The sequence below is a fragment of the Halteromyces radiatus genome (genome assembly GCF_025201355.1).
Source record: "Halteromyces radiatus strain CBS 162.75 chromosome Unknown BX664scaffold_2, whole genome shotgun sequence".
In the NCBI taxonomy this organism is placed as follows: Eukaryota; Fungi; Mucoromycota; class Mucoromycetes; order Mucorales; family Cunninghamellaceae; genus Halteromyces; species Halteromyces radiatus.
In genome coordinates, this window is record NW_026251688.1 from 839,259 (window position 1) to 857,121 (window position 17,863).

Below are 17,863 nucleotides of genomic sequence, written 5' to 3' on the forward strand. Positions count from 1 at the left end.
AATCGTCATCATGCGCGGGTAGATGACCTTAAAATGGAGATAAGACGTGTTGAAACGAAATGTTCAATGGGAAGAATAGTTCTTCGCTGTGGATGTTCATCTGTGAGGTACCAATTTAAAGTTCAATTACCGCATCACATCACATTCACATAAAAAAAAAAAAAATTAAAAAAACGCGGGAAGCGAGTTAGTTCTTTTTTTTTTCTTTCGTTCTTTTTTTTCACTTTTGAAGGTATCTCATCATGATGCCTTCAGACTATCGTAACAATTTTTCTCCTTCTATGCGTCCAACTTCAGATATTTTGAAAACAAGAAGTGTCTATTCCGAACATTGTAAGTCTTTCATATTTATTTTGTCTAAAATCACTCAATTTTTATTATTATTATTATTATTATTATTATTATTATTATTATTATTGTTATTATTATTTTGATAGCTGAAAAGCTGAATAATTGGTATGAAGACTTGCAACGATATGAAAAAAGTCTTGAAGATATGGCAGCTGTGACTCTTGATCAGGTAAACAGATTAGTCAACAAAGAAGAACGTGTATATTGAACTTCCGTTTTCCTCTTTTTCTTTTAACAGAATTTCAAAGAAGAATTACAACATGTCGATCAATGGTTTTGTTACTTGTCCATTGCAGAACGTACTGCTACTATATATACTTTATTACAACATTCTTCGCCTGTTCAAACTCGATTCTTTATGAATATATTACAACAACAAAAACGCGACTCTATATTGACTTTGTCTGATCAAGGTAACACCAATGTACTACCCTTGTTGATTTGATCGTAATATGATAATCATCCCTTTTTTTCTTTTCTTTATTTTTAGATACGTCACCATTTTATCAGGCTGAAAAAGAAGCAAGTCAACGCTTAATGAATATGATTCCTTTCAAGACTGGTAATAATCCTCTATCAACTCCAAAACAACCATCTTATGACCGACATTCTATTGCATTTGGCGACATGGATGATTTTAATATGCCTGGATTATATAAAAATCAAACTGGAAGTAACCAACAACTCAATGTACCACGGCACACTCATTCTACAACATTGGTATCACCAAGAACTTCAGTTTATCCAAGATCTTCGGCGCGTTCACGACCTTCTTCTGACATTGACTCCTCGCCTGATGTTTTCTCTACTTGGCGATCCTCTATGGTGGGAAGTATTGGTGATAGAAATTCTATCATTGAACAAAAATCTCTCGATCTTTTTGGTGATGGAAATGATTCTTATGTATCTATGGCATCAGGTGGCAGTGGATTTCAACCTTGGGGTCTTCCTTCCAATTTACCATTTAGTGATTCTATTCATTATCATGACAAGCCTCTACCTCACATTGGAACAGTGAAGGAAAACGATGAACAATCAGGTTTATTTTTGGATCAACATTATCAACAACATCGGACTCCACCAAATCAACAACCTGTCAACACAAAGATACGGACGACTGCGACAACAACGGCAGCATTATCATCCACCGCTCCATTGTCACCTACTTCTGCCTTTACAAAATATTATTCTGCATCACGAACGACGACATCACCTGCTTCAACACCAACAAACTATAATAGATCAAAATCATCCACTTCAAAGACACAAAAACAAGTACCAAACAAAAGTTTCGGCACCTTTTTGGATCCTAAGGATGCTTACCCAGAAGACCATGATTACTATAGCGATCACAGTGATACATCTCAGCATAGTAGACAAAGTACTGGTACCTTACAAAATGGGCAAAAATATCACTCATCAAGACAACAGGGCAAATCAAAAGAAAAGAAGACAGTAGATTCTGTTGTTGATATGGAACTCCTGAATGGTAAACAAAAAAAAAAAAAAAAAAAAAAAAAAAAAAAAAAAAAGGAAAAGGAAATATCTCTTGTTTTAAATTGACATCGTTTGTATCTTTGTTAGATGTGCCTGGTTGGTTCCGAAGTTTACGATTGCATAAATACAATGCTATTTTTGAATCTATGCGATGGCAAGATATCATACGACTTTCCGATCAAGATCTTCAAACCAAAGGTGTAGCTGCTCTGGGTGCTCGAAGAAAGATGCTCAAAGTGTTTGAAACTGTACGAGATCATTGTACAAAAAATGTAAGACCTTTCTCGAAACATCTACATTGAAACTAATGATCATTTTTTCCATCGTAGGATATTCCATATTGATCAAATATATATATAAACATTTTGCCGGACAAGAATGTTTCAATCGATTAACCTCCTCCAGATACACACATACTATAGTCTTATTCACAGTAGATATATCAACTATCCGTATATTCCCAACTCCAAGATCACCCCTTTTTTTTTTTTTTCTAACACGATATCATATTATGAGATAATAATAAAAATAATAAAACAAAGTATATCAATCTTTTCGCTGATAATCAGCCCCTATATTTTTGTTTTCACAGCATTGATGCACACATCCTTCAAAAAACATATTCAAATTGTCACATCCTTACTCTTTTACTTTCACAGTACCATATAGACATATATATATTCATATTCATCCAACAATCATAAAAAAAAAAAAGACGAAAGACAAATTAGGTGATAGTAAAGAGATAAAAAAAAAACCAATATGGATCTTTTTTGGAGTATATCTTTATTTAGTTCTTGGCAGCGAGGAGAGCCTTTTGGGTACCCTTCTTTGCGAAACGTTGGTTACGGAGGAACTTGGCATCCACCTATTAAAAAAAAAAAAGAAAGACATTACGATATGTACTTGGTTATTCATTTTCTCATAACTTACACCCTTGAGAGAGGGGTACTTGTGTTGAGCGGGCTTCTTAATACCATTGCGGTGAGCCTTCTTGTCTATAGTTCGAGAAAGAAAAAAAAAAAAAAAAAGAGGATCAATAGGGTTGTTATCGATTGTGTTATGACGTCCGAATATTGTCGTTTTTTTTTTCCATTATGACTGTCCTATCGCTCTCTTTTTTTTTTTTTTTTGTGGAATGCTTACTTTGGTTATGGTTGGTGTGGTTCTTAGACTTGGCCATGTCGTCTCTATAATAAAATAATAAACATTCAATTAATGATACTTTCTATAGAAAAAGTGGGTGGGTCGATTGAGATATAGTTGTATAGTATTGGGATGAAGTGGAATGTTGAAAGTTGATCGTTTGATTGAAATCCGTAGACATATGAATGTAATGGATGGATGGATGGATGGATGGGGTATCTTTACCACTGATTTGTACAAAAAAGTTAAAAGAAAGAAAAAAAAGAAAGGGCAAATAGAATCTCACTTACAAGCACGTATGGGGGGATTGTCTCCGCGGTTCGGTCCACACTATCCCTATTTTAACACCCGCTTTGCATTGCCAGAGGAATGATGATCGTTCAACAAATGATTTGTCACCTTCATCATAAAAGTTCTTTTCAAGTATCTATCTATAAAGTTTTTATATCGTTATCAGCTTTTACTATGCAAGTTGATGTTTCCAAAAAAAAAAAAAAAAATGAAGTAAAAATAAATAAAAGACTTTTTTTTTTAGAAAAAAAAATGCCCCTGATCCAGAAAGAGAGAAAATAAAGAAGTAATGTTGGTAACATTGAAACAAGAGCGAAAACATTGACATTTCGTTTTGTTTTCATCCAAGGAAAAGAAACAGGTGGATAGTAAAAATGATTTTGATTGGAGGAATGATATGAATTGTTTTTGTTGTTATTTATAACATATTATACAATGCATCGAGAAGGTTTTTCAAGGAGGTATTAAAAAAATGATTTGATATTTTCCTTTTGATTTTATTTTCTTTCTCATTATCTATGTTTTTATTCATTACTACTGTATTTTTTATCTTTGTTTCTATTGTCATATCAGATGTAACCGATCATCGTGTCATCGTCCATCAACCATCCAATCATCAACAAGTTTTATATGATTCTTATTTGAGAATAGAATATGGCATGGAAAAAGGCAATGGTAAGTAATATCATACAATTTCAATGATCTTACTCATTTTTCATTATTATTATTATTTATTTATTTATTTCTAGATTCTAATGTTCAAGTTCAATTTGAATGGTCAACACAAAATATATCCAATACACTCAATGTTCATCATGGTATCACCACAAGAGTCCTAGGCACTCGTCAAGAACATGTTGCTTATAATTGGAAAACCCCAGGATGTCCTTTTTTTATTCGATATCAACCCCAAAACTATCAATTTGCCCTTCTCCTGAATGCAACTGAATTGATTCGTATACCATTGGATTTCAGCCTCATCAATATCTCTGGTTTACAATGTCAAAATAAAATTAATCATCATCATCATCACTCTGCCCAATCAAATAAAACAAAACATCACTAAAAAAAAAAAAAAAGGAATCAATTACCTATTGGTATATAGAATGATCGGCATAGTACCAGTAATCAATTATCAATACTGTATTCATTGAATAGTCCTGATTTAACTCATAAACAATAAATCAAAAATAACATACTGCATACTTAAAATAAATCATTTTATTGTTATCAATACTGAAAAAAGAAGTACCATACTTTACTCTGTTACGGATCTAAGTATTTCGAACCATTCCGATGTTTGAAAAAAAGAAATGGAAAAAATGGTTAGTATCATGATCAACTAAATATTATTTGTATATGTGCACTTACCAAAAAAAAAAAAAAAAAAAAAATCCAAACAGTAAGGAAAACGGTGAAACAAGAATCGCCAGAGGAAGATAGCGTTCTGTCGCGTATGACCAGTTGAACGGAAAAAAGAAGATACCAACAAGGAAGTAACTAAAAAGAAGCAAATGATTTTTTTTTTTGTATTTTGTAGAAGAAAGAGAAACAAAAGAAAAGAGAAAATAAAAAAAAAGTCTCTTTTATATTGTTTTTTTTTTCCTCCAATCATATTGAAGTTATCAAATAATCATGATTATTCTATTAAATCAAATCAATCATCCATTATTCTATTAAATCAAATCAATGATCTAATCATTATATGTCATAAAATAGAATATAGAATTCATATTTCATCAAATAAAATAAAAAGGTTAGTTGTAAGACATTAATGTATAGTTAAGGGATTCATCGGAGATTCGAAATCATTCTCAAAAAGTCGAAAAGATGTACTCCTGGTTTTTCCTTCCCTTTTTTTTTTTTTGTCTTTCCTTTTTTTTACTCGTTATCTTTATGACTGTCCCTACTGGAACGTTACAAGCCTTAAAAAAGTTCTCTACCTGTGAAGTAAGTTTTCTTCTTCTTCTTTTTTTTTTATAATGGTTTTTCATTCTTATTTATTTCTCATATTTTCTTATTTAGATAGCTGATGCATTATTAAAACTAGGTCAACGACCATGGGGTGGATATATACCTGACATTGATATGTGGTCTCCAAACCATTGTTCTGGTGATACTCGTATTATAGGTCCTGCTTTTACTGTCAAGGTATATTATTATTATTATTATTATTATTATTATTATTTCGCTCTATTCCTTACCGCCCCCTCTTTTTATATATATATGATTGTATAGTTTGTTAAAAAAGAAGATGACTCTGCACCAAAACCATCACAACATTTTGTAAGACACATAAAAAAAAAAAAAAATAGAAATACTAGTTTGATAATTTATGTATCAGTTTCTTCATTTAGGTGGATGCAGCTACTGAAGGTAGTGTCATGGTTATCTCGGCACCTCCAGGTACATATATATATATGTATATAACGAATCATTATTATCGTTTTGATATTCATATCATTTTTCTTTATTAGATGTCAAGAATGCCTGTTGGGGAGGATTAATGTCTGCACGTGCTATGGCAAGACAAGTGCAAGGTGTAGTGATTGATGGCCGAGTACGTGATCTTGCTGAACATCGTAGTATGAAATTCCCGGTAGGAAGATCAAGAATAAAAGTTTAATATAGAGATGTAGTTTTCTTATTAATCTTTTTTTTTTTTTTTTTTTATAAAATTAGGTATTTGCAAAATCACATTCCATTTTGCCACAAAATGCATTTGTTCGACCTTCTGAAATTCAAGTGCCAATTACATTGTCGGGTTCACCTGTAGTGATTCATCCTGGCGACATCATGGTTGCAGATATGGATGGTGTTATTTGTGTCCCTGTGGGTTTGGTGGAAAGTGTCATCAGCAACTGCGAAAAATATACAGCTATCGATGATCAATGTATGAAGGCTCTCCAAGAAGGCCACGGAATCCAGGAAACTTTTGCCAAATACAGGGGTTAGATGGATCCATACCGATTCTTTTCTATTGGTGGTTGGTCCAACTGATCTTGGTTAGTTCATTTAGCTATGTATCCTTCCTTATCTTTCTGTTCGATTATTGAATAAAATTATGTTGTATAGTGCGTATGAAGTATCGTAATCTCTACGTCAATGTTGCTTATAATCTTGTCACCATCATCATCATCATCATCATCATTATATTGTTTTCTAACTTTATAAAGAGAATCTGTATAGTCAATCATTATAATATTTCATAAAATATCTTCTTTTGTTCACGTTATCCATTGATTTATTATCTGTTACACGTTGACCTACGGAGTGTCCTGAAAAGGCTTTGTATATAAAACAAAAATAAAACAAAAATCTATGTACTCCTTGAAAAAACCTTTTTTTTTTCTCACCTTTCTCACTCTTTTTTTTTTTTTTTTTTTTTTGAACTGTATCTTATTTTTCTCGAGTTTTAGCAACATGGTGCCTGGCTTGAATGAAGATATTATTACCGAGATTCCTGTCATAGATCTTAATGACATGAATAGTGATTTGGAAGGAACCGCCTCCAAGGTTCTCTCAGCAGCAAAAGATGTTGGTTTTTTCTTTATACGTATCCCTCCAGAACAGAAGGAACATTTGGCTATGTTTGAGAAAGCAAGTAAAAAAAAAGAAATTGGTTTATACTAACGTGGATATATTTATTATTGATCAACGCCTTTATATATTATTATCTAGAGTCAAGAGTTCTTTTCTATGCCTATGGACCATAAATTGAAGTATTTGCTCAAAGTCGAAGAAAACGTTGGTTACAGTGCCATGCGTCAAGAAAAGTAAGTATTATTAAAAAAGAACCAATAAACACTTACATTATCTTTTGATTTTTTTATTATTTCTAGGGTGGATCCTAAGCATAGTACCAAAGGAGATTTTAAAGAGTAAGTTTAGTACCCATAAACGAAAAAGACATATAAGATTAAAAAAAAAAAGCGACTCATTGATTTTTATAGATCTTTTAATATTGGGCGTTTGATCAATGAGGATCCTATTCAAGACTTGCCTCCACTGTTTGCCAACAACTTGGATTTGATCCGAAAGTTCCAAAACGTAAGTAACAGTGTAATATAATATGGACACAATTCACAAACTTTTTTTTTTAACATGATGAACGATTATCGAATTATTATGGGTGTTGTAGATCTGTAATACAACTGTATGTAATATCATGGAATGTTTGGCCATTGCTCTCAAGGTAAATACATGAAACGAAAAAAAAAAAAAAATTTGAAACTTAGTTTTTTTTTTTTTTTTTTTTTTTGAAGATTCCTGAAGATCAAGGTGGAAGAACATACTTTTCCAAAAGGTACTTGGATGATGAAGCACCTGGCGATATTTTAAGAGTGCTGCATTATCCACCCAGAACTGGAAACGACGATGATCAAAAAGAAGAAATACGTATTGGAAGGTAAACTGTTATATGAAAGTTATTTCATCATTTAACTCTTGTCTTTCTGATAGACATTCTGATTATGGACTGCTCACACTTTTATGGCAACGACAAGTAGGAGGGCTCCAAATCCAAGGCAATCAAGAAATGGATGATCCCAAGAAAATGACATGGATAGACGTACCTGTGAAAGACGATTGTATTATAGTCAACTTGGCGGATTGTCTTCAATATTGGACGAATGGTTTAATTCGCTCCACTACACACCGTGTTGTTTTTCATCCTGATACTCTGCATAAATCTCGATATAGCATGGCGTACTTTGTCCAAGGTGGTGCAATCCCGTTAGATCCTGTGCCTAGTGACCAAATCCCTTGTACTCCTCCTACTTCTCCCCCTTTCAGTACATCTGGCGACTATGTCAAGTATCGACTCGCTTTGACCTATGGCCACTCTTATTAGTTCTTTCTTTGATGGATGGTTACCTTTTCTCTATTTTCTGATTGCTTAGTATAATTGATTTAGTAGTTATATGATGTAGCGTAGCTTACTTTACTTTGAAAATAAAAATGATACCATGAAATGTTGAATTAAAATTTGGGCAAATGATGGATGAAGAATAATAAGAAACGCTTTTTTTTTTTTTTTTTTTGAAATGCATACTTAATGGATGATACTCTATCGGATATATAGATTTTGTTAGAAAAATAGCGGACACCATGGAGTATATTGCATATCCTATATATGGAATTTATTTTTCTCATGATGTATACGTTTTATGCTGTGTTCTAACTTTATAAAAAAAAAATCTATATAATCAATCATCCCAACCGTTCATCACCAACTGACGTGTATATAGTAAAGTACAAGAGTTGCATTATTTTATTATTTGGGATATAAAATATGATAAAAGAAGAAGGGAACTAAAATACATGAGATAATATATATAAAGAAAATCAGAAGTAATATATATATATATAGTAAAATAATAGAGAGAAGGGATATCATCTAACAATATAGATAAGAATACGGTCAAAAGGAGATCATCATCAACACTAGCATCATTTCATTTTGACAAAAAAAAAAAAAAAAAAAAAAAAAAAAAAAAACGAAGTATCACCTTATATAAATCATCTGAAGAAGGACATTCAAAAAGCAGGTAATTTGATGAACGTAGTAGTATCGTCGTAGATCAGAGTAGCCATCACATAGTAAGCAGTCAAAGCCAAAGAAATAGAAATCCAACCACTAGCAGCCACCAAACCATTGTTATGAAGAAAGTTACCCAAGCAACTTGTCAAAAAGGCCAAAAAGACTTGTAACAGAGTAGCACGAATAAGCCAAGGTTGACGGAATGTACCCAAAAAGAAAATAAAAGAAACAAAGGTATAACCCAACATATAAAGTCCTACACATGTTTGAAGCGCATCTTCACCTTCTTTCATCGCAATTTCCAAAAATCCACTTGCTGGAGAGAACATGATACCAAATGAAAAGAAGAAACCAGAATAAGTCATCATGGTCGTGGCCGCATATGTGTTCCCAATCAAGAGTTCCAAAAGACCAGAGGTGAATTGACAAATCCCAGTAAAACCCAAAGCAACACCCACTGTCACTTGTGGCAAATTCGTCAACAACCCAATACAATAAAGTCCAATCACCAAACTACCAGTAGCAAAAGACGCAAATCCAATAGCAGCAGGATTACCTGGTTTAAATAAAGGTCGTATATCACCCACTGGTTTTATTTCTTCATGAATACTTGGTGTTCTCATATCAATTGATTCGTGATGTTGGATTTCTGGTTTTTGAACAATATTCATAATGACTTTTTTTTAAAAAATATATATATATGAAGAGTAAAAGAAAGAAAAAGAGAATTTTGAAAAAAAGGAAATAGATATAACTGTAAGCAAATTACAATTCCGCTAAAATCTAAACGTTGTGTCACATTCACTTTCCCCACTTTTTTTTTTTTTTTTTTTTTTGAAGCATCAATCTAGGGGAACAAATGAATGGCCTTTGCTCATCAGAAATCATGCGATCCAATCAAAAGTAGAGTGTGAGTATTTTTCTCAAATTTCTTAAAACCTAAATAGGATACTTGTAAACTTGTTAGACTACATTTAGACTTTTTCTCTTTAATCTGTCAAATTCAAATCTTTTATTGCATAAAACACCATACATGAGCTGATTCCATCACTTTATATATATATCTGTGAAACAATGATTGATTGTTCTTTTTTTGATGGCCACTTTCTTAAAAAAAAAAAAAAAAGATCAATAATCGTTGCTTTAAGGTTCGCCTCTAATTTTCTCTCGTCCTCACAAAATGATGTATGATGATTTATAGTCAACCATATGAATCATCATATCTTTATATTTCATCTGGTTTATCGTTGAGTGTCATTCTCATCTTATTCCTTTTAATAATAAAGATGAAGATATCTACTTGGTCGATGAACTTGTTATTTTCTCAGATAAGTCATCGTAAATCTCACGAAGAAGATTGGTGGGGAAGAAGAGAGATAGACTAGAAATGAGAGACAGCGACAATAGAACAAAGGGAACCATTTCCTTATGTAGCCTTTTTTCCTTGGCTTCTTTTTTTTTTTTTTTTTTTTTATGTGTGTAGAGGAATGGGGCTATCCTGAAAAGGAATTTTCAAGATCTTTTCCTTTATATGACTTATATTCCCATTACTATATCTATAAAAAACAAAAGTGAGCTTGATTTTTTTTTCTCTGATATATCTGGACAAAAGGATCAAACAAAAAAAAACCGAGGGATGACATGAATAAGCCTCTAGTATCATGATCATCATCATCATCATAGTGATGATTATCCAATTTATAAGAATAAGTGGAAGGAAAAAATATACGGTAACGGTAAGACACGGATGAATGAAACCCTCATGTTAGAAAAAGATCTTTATATATTCATTACTGTCCTATAGGTAGAAGGAGGAGAGGATGATATTGCTTTTCTTTAGCGTTGTCTAGACTACCCAACAACATTGTTGAATGCAAAAAAAAAGGTATGTGTTTGACAAAACGAAAAAAAAAAAGGTTCACTACAAGAAGTAGTTTTGTAAATGGATTACCATCGTACAATCATCAAGATGTATATCGAGAATTACATCAACCTTTTCCCAATTGTTTTTGTTTCTTGGATCCAGCTTTCCTTAAAGGATAGGTAATTCATGAACGTGGGGTAAGACACTGAGCGTGATGATTGGTCAACCAATCCACTGGATTGATATGATATATATTTTTTTTTCTAAATCCGCCTTTCCGTTGTGTTGCAGGGTGGGTATATAATTTAGTCAGTGAGAAAAGAATTCCAAAATATCCTTTAAAGTTCAAACTGTTTGAGGTACCGACCCTTGAAGAAGATGATGTTTGTGTTGAATTTCAGATGAACTTGAATAATCATCCCGATCAAGATGGGATCTATTGAATGCTTATGGATGCATGAACAATGAATCCGTATCGGAGATTGTTTCCATTTGACTCTTTTTTTTTTTTATTTTATTTCATGCAACTATTTTATACTATACACATGATCGTCAAGAAGTATTCTTTTTTTTTTTCTTCTCTTTCGGTTAGTAAGAATGAGAAAAAGTCACTAAAAAAAAAAAGGAAAACAACAACTTTAATCTAACTGCCAACTTTACTTGAACATAAAATATCTAAAAAAAGAGAAAAGAGTAAATTATAGTTAGCTGTCATTTGACACCTAGAGATTTCCCTCAGCGCGGGGAAAATACCCACTTTAAGAAAAAAGGTTCTTTGCCACACACTTACAAATTTTCCCTGAATGTACTTTGTTGTATCGATCGTCTTTTTTTCAAAAAAAAAAAAAAAAAAAAACTATAAAAGCATAAAAACAAAATATACATATTATTTATTCTCATTTTTTTTCTTTTTATTCAATTCATTTACCTCTTTTTTTTTTTTTAATTTGTGATTCTTTATCATGAGTATTAAAGCCAATGAAATAGAACATCTTGATATTCCAATGAATCAAAATGAAATAGCTTTACCGGCATCATCATCTCAGTTACCTCATGCTAGTCAACTTCCACTTGCTCAAAGGTTTTCAGCAATCCCTCTTGCTTTTTGTTGTTTTGCCATTGGATCTATTCTTATTGGTTTCGTCAATACTGGACTGATCACCAGTGTCACTGCATTACCTGTTGGTTCTTGTATTGCTACTAGTGGTGTAGGTTTATTCATTGGATCTATAAGTGAACTTCTTAAAGGTAAAAAAAAAAAAAAAAATGATGATGATGATGATTTGACTGATTGATATATATTATTGATATTATAGGTGAAACATTGACTGGTACAGCCATGGGTATTTACTCTGGATTTTATTTTGCTTATGGTATTCTTTTCATTCCTAGCTCAGGATTTTTGGAATCAACAGTTCAAACAGGAGGATTACGAGAAGTACAAAAATGTGCGGCTCTTTTCTCATTTGTCTATGCCGTACCAGCCTTTATGCTCTTTTTGGGTTCATTGAAACAAGCTTGGTTGGTTCGATTCTTGATGCTTCAAGTGACACTTGCCTATTTTTTAAGTGGTCTTGGTAATGCTATGGGAAATACACCCTTAGTAGTTGCTGGAGGCTGGTTCTCCATTACACTTGGTATCACAGCATGGTACATGGCTGCTGCCATGTTGTTCACAAAAGAAAATACTTATTTTGTTCTCCCCTTATTTTAATATCAATTTTTTTTTATTATTCCTCCTCTCCTAATATCCTTTTTTTTTTAAGTAAGAAATTGAATTCTTCTATCTATTTATGTATTTTTATTCAAAAATAAACGAGTTGAACTATATTTTCTCATTTTATGAAAAAACAAATTGAAAGAAAACAGAGTAGTAGTTAGATTACTTAATTTGGAAGATGCAGGAATGGATTCTTTTTTAAGGGGAGCAAACTCGCGCAAACTATTTTCCCACTCTTTTCTTTCCGCTATTTTTTTTTTTTTGTGTACTATTTTTAGTTCATTTTTTCCATGGTTTTATAGGTATTCAGTCGATAATATATGAGAAAGCTACATACAAAGAACAAGATAGCAAGACAATTGAATCAAGGTAAACTGGAAAGAATGGGTAGTGAAATGATATCAATACCTATAACTCATTCCCTTTTCTTTCTCTTTTTCGTTTTAAAGATGCTTGAAAAAAAAAAAAAAAGAGGAACAACAATATAGATTGACTATAGGTGACAATGGATAAATTTGGAATCGACTCCTTCAACAATAGCAGTGACAACAACCAATAAACGGCACTTTAGTGACAACACTGGAAGTATCAATAGTAACGGACCAATAACTGCTTATATGCGGCACGACACCTGGATCAAGATTAGTGTTATGGCGTACTAAAGTAGGACGATTTGTACTATTAGATAGGCTAGTGTAGTTAGTTATTACTTGTATTGTTTTCATTATTCAACAATAAACAGGGATATTATTGAAATCAAAAATAGTTTGTATGGAACAAAGGCAACGGTCTTCATAACGGTTCCTAACGATGGGATTTTTTTATATTATTGTATAATGATGCTAATGATGATTGTTAAAGTGTTTATTGAATACATGATTGATGATCGATGAGAAATTATGACAATGAGAAACCGGTGGCCGATAATAATAGAATTCAGAAAAAATAGTGTCATTGCCATCATCCTACAACTATTATCATATCTATCTACAAATCATCATCATGAACTATTATCACGCGAACAATTATGCCTAGTTTGTTGTATAATACTGTAAATGATAGGAATTAAAACTATGATGAGTCAAATATATATATATATATATATTTATTGGATACGAAAGAGCTGGGCAAAAAAAAAAAAAAAAAATACTAGTCTACAAGTTGTCGTCAGCTTCCTTATGAGGATTCATTGAATTAGCTATACTGCATATCTAATGCACTTGATAGAGGTATGGGACTATATCATCTAAACTACTTGAACTTCCTTGATCTACAACAAAACAAATAATAATAAGGATGAAAGCAAATGTTAGTAAGCCACTTGACCATTTCACTTTTATATAATTTATTTATTTATTTATTATTATTTTTACCTTGAAGAGAGCACTGATGATTTCTGCAAGAGGTTGATCTATCCATCGAGAAGGAGAAAGAAAGTGTTGAAACCAACCTAAATGACCTAATAAAAGAAGATAATGAAGAAGGGAAAAGAGTTATACCAGTCAAAATAGTAAAAATGGTCTACCAATAAAAATGATCTATGTGTTGCATCATTTTACCTCCATAATCAGTGGTCATCATCAGTACATAAGGATTTACCTTGATTTCTTCCCAAGGGATACACACTGACAGAGCTATAGGATCATCTAACGCATTGATGCATACCAAAGGAATCCGAACATGTTCAATATAAGATGCCGAACTTGAATCACGATAGTAATTGTTGACAGTAGTGTACCCAAACATTTTACTAGTATAAGCACGATCAAAATCTCTAATAGTATTAGCAGTAAGCACATCCTCTAGTATCAGTTCAGGATGTTTCTTCAACATAGTGAGATGTCGTCCAATGACTCGATTCGATTTCTTGGCTAATGCGTTGGAATAGATCATTCGATTAAAATAATTGCCATCTAGAATATTTGCACATATCAAAAAATCAAATGGATTGCCAACAGAGATCGCGGCTTGCAAAGGAGTGTTTTCTTTTTCTTCGCCCAAATACTACATACAAAATGAGTTCAATCAATGATTGAGATAGGAAAAAAAAATTTTTTACCTTGACTAGAATATTAGATCCCAAAGAAAAGCCAATACCAACCATTGGAGTGCCTACTGGTAATTTTTGTTGAATATGAAGTAATGCTGCCCGAATATCTTGAGTATATCCTGCGCTATAAGTTTGTGGTGTTGTGATTTCTGTTAATCCACAACCTCGAGCATTCATCACCACAGCTCGATAAGGTTGAGGTCCTTGGAGAACCTAAGGAATCAAAGATTGAGTTTATCAATTAATAGTAACACAAAGAACTTACCTTTTCCAGAACGCCATGAATATACGATTCATGACTTCCACCTGTGAGACCATGTAAAACCACTAATATTGGAGTAGTTGTATTTTCAAAAGATCGATCTTGACTTACCGTCCAGTCAAGAGACAATTGTCCACCATCGTCCAAAGTCAAAAGTTCTCTATCAAAAAAAAAAAAAAAAAAATAGATAGATAGAGAGTAAATCTTATAATGTAATGACTTTCTTTACCTTTCATAAATGACATGAGGACTTTTTCTTTTAAAGATAGCAGCATAGCCAGTTTGGAGGTGACCATTAAAAAGGTAAGGAGTTGGTGAATACGTATCGTCTAAAGAAGGACAGTTTGATAATAAATAATAGGCAAATGGTACACCTTTTTTGTCGCTAGTGATCTCTACAGACTGATCGTGACAAAACAACTTAAAGTTGCAATTCATGATATAGTATAGAAGGAAAGGAAAAACATATTGAAAAAAAAAAAAATAATAACAATAAAGTAAGAAGAATATAAAGGGACCCAGAAAAAAAAAATAAAGGAACGGAATGGTTGGCATAAAACACATTCTTTAGTTTTCTAAATCCGCAAAGGAAAACTATTGGTTGGGAAATGTTTTATTTCAAAATATAACTATGTAAAGTAAATCTATGTAGAATAAAATAAAAAAAATAAAATGATACTAATGTTGAGGATAAGAGGGATAATAAGTTGAAGGTGGAGGATTTGTAGGATAATTGGGAGACATAGGGTATCCAGGAGAATCTTGATATGATTCTTTAGTTGCGAGCATATGTTCACCTGCATCAGCAAGTCCACCAGCGCGTTTCTTTCTTGCTCGTAATTCAATCCTTTTGCGTGCCAATCTAAAAGAGTCTACACCACAACAAAGTACGTTACGTAAGAATTCAGGAATGTAAATAAGATAAGCATCAACAAAAGCCATCCAAGGAGATAATTTGTTGGGAGTAAGTTGTCCACCTAGTTGTTGATAATGACCTACATTGTCATCAGGTGAAGCTCTTGCCATACGTCGATCAACATTGAAATATCGTAACATCAATAACATAGCAATACACATAGTCACACAAATCACAATGACATAAATCCCACTTTTCACTTCATCTGCTGTCCAAGGTAAATGATCTGAAGAATGAGTACCATCCGTGCCTTTGATCACATCTGCATAAACTAAACCAGAAAGTAAAAGTTCTCCAAGATAAAAGATTGCCATAATTGGTCCCTGTTAATAATAATAATAATAATATAAGTTTAAAGGTGTTCGATTCTCTTTTTTATTTTTTTTTTCTTATAATTTACCTTGACACACCAAAACATTCCATGTGCGTGTATATCACCTGCTTTCCATTGATCAGAAAATACAGCCAAGTAAGTGAAGAGAGCCGTCAAGATAATAGATAATGAAGTAAAATTGATAATCACAAGGTAAACATGAGCACCACGGAAACTAAAACTTGATTCACAATAAAGTCCTCTGGATTGCGTAATAAGAGAAACCAATGCATCAATAATTGCCCTAAGAAAAAAAGGAAGAAGTAGAAGAAATAAAATAAGCTTAATTAGTAAATATTATATATTTATTAAATGTATTTTCTTACTTACCATATCGGGAACTGATAGACAAGAATATCAATGATAATTCGAAAATGCATTCCCCATTTGGATTTTCTAATGGTTAAGAAAAGAAAAAAAAAAAAGAGGTTAAAAATTATCATTCATTAGTTATATATTTTAATATTTTTACAAATTGACTTTAAAAAGGAAAAGCACTTTGGTTGATAAAGCTTCTTTACGACCTTGAGCTTCTTCACGATAAGGAGCCAAATAAGCTTGAAGACATGTATATAAATTGTAAACGGCAAATGCTTCAAATAAGGTGGCGAAAAATAATATAGTAGTAGCATAATCAAATCGTAAATATGAAGCCCAAGCTAAAGTAGCATAGACTGGAGGGTAAAGTATAATACGTAACTTGTGTCGTTGGATTTGAGGATCACTATTTAATTGTATGAAATTAGTTACACAAACAAGAGTAAAACTAGTCCCACACTGTGCCGTTCTCATAAACATATATGTATAATCTAAAAACTTACTAGTAGTTCCTTAGGTGACGAATAACCAGTGTTAAAGCTACCGACCAAGTAATCACGAGAAATAAAAGGCATGCAAGCCAGCCTACAATATGCCAGTTATATCTAATAAAAAATAAAAAATAAAAAAAAAAAGAATTATTATCTCTTTTTAGTATTTGTTTCGAAATGAATTCAATTCATGATACTTTACGTTGGATGTTGCCAGACGTCCAGAAAATTAAAACTTGGTTGTCCACTATATATATATGTATAAGTTTAAAAAGTAGAAATAAAAAACAGAAAAATATTTTAATGAACTTACAAAAGTCCAGCATGTCGAAGTCCTCCAACAGAAGGACAGGAATCTTCTGCAGTACTATTCCCACTTTCCATATATAAAAGTTTGTATATTAGAATACAAAAATATGGTTGATAAGAAATAAGAAAAAAAAAACAAACGAAAAAAAGAAGTAAAAGGAAGAAGAGAGACCAAAAAAAAGGGGAACCTATTTTTAAAGGAACCGGCGACTGAAAAAACAATACCAAGCTACAGTTCGGATTTTTTGGGAAATTGAAATGAGCTGAGCCTACCAAGGACAGATCACTTTTTTTTTTTAAAAAAAAAGAGGCAATTGACTGTATTTCTAAAAAAGTAATCATTTGATGTAACAATATGCCAAGAAATGATGAATAAAAGGGAATTATCATTATATTCTTTTGTGGCTAGGTTTTGTAGCATATTCAATATCCTTTTTTACATAAATAATATTAGCCACTTTGAAAATAGAAATCAATCGATAATACTGTTCTTTTTTTAAAAAATATCAAAAAAAAAAGAGAAAATTTGTAACATGATTAGGAAATAATGATATAGAAAGTGATATTTCATAAGAAAGAATCATATCGTGTTCAGATGTTAATTGTAAGCACTTTGTGTACAAGAGTCGTCCATGACTCGCGGAGTATAAAGTGGTCTTTTTTTTTTTTTTTTCCTTTTGGTTCCTTCCACTGCTCTTACACACTACTCGCTTTTCCTTTTTTTTTTTTCTTT

At 32.1% G+C, this 17,863-nt stretch overlaps 9 protein-coding genes across 9 annotated transcripts; 5 read left to right on the plus strand and 4 right to left on the minus strand.

Annotated features, from left to right (window-relative positions):
* The first annotated feature begins 190 nt into the window (after positions 1-190).
* Positions 191-2,449, plus strand: BX664DRAFT_324037 (uncharacterized protein). Its single transcript, XM_051543758.1, has 6 exons — positions 191-333; positions 438-520; positions 590-764; positions 842-1,840; positions 1,936-2,120; positions 2,178-2,449. Exons 1-6 carry the CDS (start codon positions 243-245, stop codon positions 2,190-2,192), a joined length of 1,548 nt encoding a protein of 515 aa, XP_051402689.1. The 5' UTR covers positions 191-242; the 3' UTR covers positions 2,193-2,449.
* Positions 2,450-2,580: 131 nt separating this feature from the next.
* Positions 2,581-3,258, minus strand: BX664DRAFT_324039 (ribosomal L29e protein family-domain-containing protein). Its single transcript, XM_051543759.1, has 4 exons — positions 3,220-3,258; positions 2,995-3,038; positions 2,782-2,846; positions 2,581-2,716 (listed from the first exon to the last, which is right to left on the minus strand). Exons 2-4 carry the CDS (start codon positions 3,029-3,031, stop codon positions 2,639-2,641), a joined length of 180 nt encoding a protein of 59 aa, XP_051402690.1. The 5' UTR covers positions 3,032-3,038; positions 3,220-3,258; the 3' UTR covers positions 2,581-2,638.
* A 686-nt stretch (positions 3,259-3,944) lies between these two features.
* On the plus strand, positions 3,945-4,351 carry BX664DRAFT_346522 (uncharacterized protein; the record flags this gene model as incomplete). The annotated part of the gene is made up of 2 exons (XM_051547529.1): positions 3,945-3,960; positions 4,035-4,351. The coding sequence occupies 2 exons, from the start codon at positions 3,945-3,947 to the stop codon at positions 4,349-4,351; spliced, it is 333 nt and encodes a 110-aa protein (XP_051402691.1).
* A 793-nt stretch (positions 4,352-5,144) lies between these two features.
* Positions 5,145-6,434, plus strand: BX664DRAFT_324044 (RraA-like protein). The gene is made up of 6 exons (XM_051543760.1): positions 5,145-5,235; positions 5,311-5,436; positions 5,524-5,571; positions 5,643-5,691; positions 5,763-5,884; positions 5,968-6,434. Exons 1-6 carry the CDS (start codon positions 5,182-5,184, stop codon positions 6,238-6,240), a joined length of 672 nt encoding a protein of 223 aa, XP_051402692.1. The 5' UTR covers positions 5,145-5,181; the 3' UTR covers positions 6,241-6,434.
* Positions 6,435-6,659: 225 nt separating this feature from the next.
* On the plus strand, positions 6,660-8,253 carry BX664DRAFT_324046 (uncharacterized protein). Its single transcript, XM_051543761.1, has 8 exons — positions 6,660-6,885; positions 6,967-7,061; positions 7,128-7,166; positions 7,239-7,335; positions 7,427-7,480; positions 7,551-7,693; positions 7,747-8,145; positions 8,227-8,253. The coding sequence occupies exons 1-7, from the start codon at positions 6,709-6,711 to the stop codon at positions 8,135-8,137; spliced, it is 996 nt and encodes a 331-aa protein (XP_051402693.1). The 5' UTR covers positions 6,660-6,708; the 3' UTR covers positions 8,138-8,145; positions 8,227-8,253.
* Positions 8,254-8,554: 301 nt separating this feature from the next.
* BX664DRAFT_291343 (GPR1/FUN34/yaaH family-domain-containing protein) lies at positions 8,555-9,498 on the minus strand (the record flags this gene model as incomplete). The annotated part of the gene is made up of 2 exons (XM_051541939.1): positions 8,555-8,683; positions 8,796-9,498. The coding sequence occupies one exon, from the start codon at positions 9,496-9,498 to the stop codon at positions 8,824-8,826; it is 675 nt and encodes a 224-aa protein (XP_051402694.1). The 3' UTR covers positions 8,555-8,683; positions 8,796-8,823.
* Positions 9,499-11,695: 2,197 nt separating this feature from the next.
* BX664DRAFT_258681 (GPR1/FUN34/yaaH family-domain-containing protein) lies at positions 11,696-12,405 on the plus strand (the record flags this gene model as incomplete). The annotated part of the gene is made up of 2 exons (XM_051540559.1): positions 11,696-11,939; positions 12,008-12,405. The coding sequence occupies 2 exons, from the start codon at positions 11,696-11,698 to the stop codon at positions 12,403-12,405; spliced, it is 642 nt and encodes a 213-aa protein (XP_051402695.1).
* Positions 12,406-13,526: 1,121 nt separating this feature from the next.
* BX664DRAFT_291346 (Alpha/Beta hydrolase protein) lies at positions 13,527-15,241 on the minus strand. The gene is made up of 6 exons (XM_051541940.1): positions 14,953-15,241; positions 14,727-14,883; positions 14,471-14,674; positions 13,971-14,415; positions 13,785-13,870; positions 13,527-13,681 (listed from the first exon to the last, which is right to left on the minus strand). Exons 1-6 carry the CDS (start codon positions 15,159-15,161, stop codon positions 13,658-13,660), a joined length of 1,125 nt encoding a protein of 374 aa, XP_051402696.1. The 5' UTR covers positions 15,162-15,241; the 3' UTR covers positions 13,527-13,657.
* A 53-nt stretch (positions 15,242-15,294) lies between these two features.
* Positions 15,295-17,271, minus strand: BX664DRAFT_324059 (organic solute transporter Ostalpha-domain-containing protein). Its single transcript, XM_051543762.1, has 7 exons — positions 17,135-17,271; positions 17,024-17,068; positions 16,834-16,935; positions 16,485-16,736; positions 16,343-16,408; positions 16,040-16,256; positions 15,295-15,962 (listed from the first exon to the last, which is right to left on the minus strand). Exons 1-7 carry the CDS (start codon positions 17,203-17,205, stop codon positions 15,402-15,404), a joined length of 1,314 nt encoding a protein of 437 aa, XP_051402697.1. The 5' UTR covers positions 17,206-17,271; the 3' UTR covers positions 15,295-15,401.
* Positions 17,272-17,863: the final 592 nt, after the last annotated feature.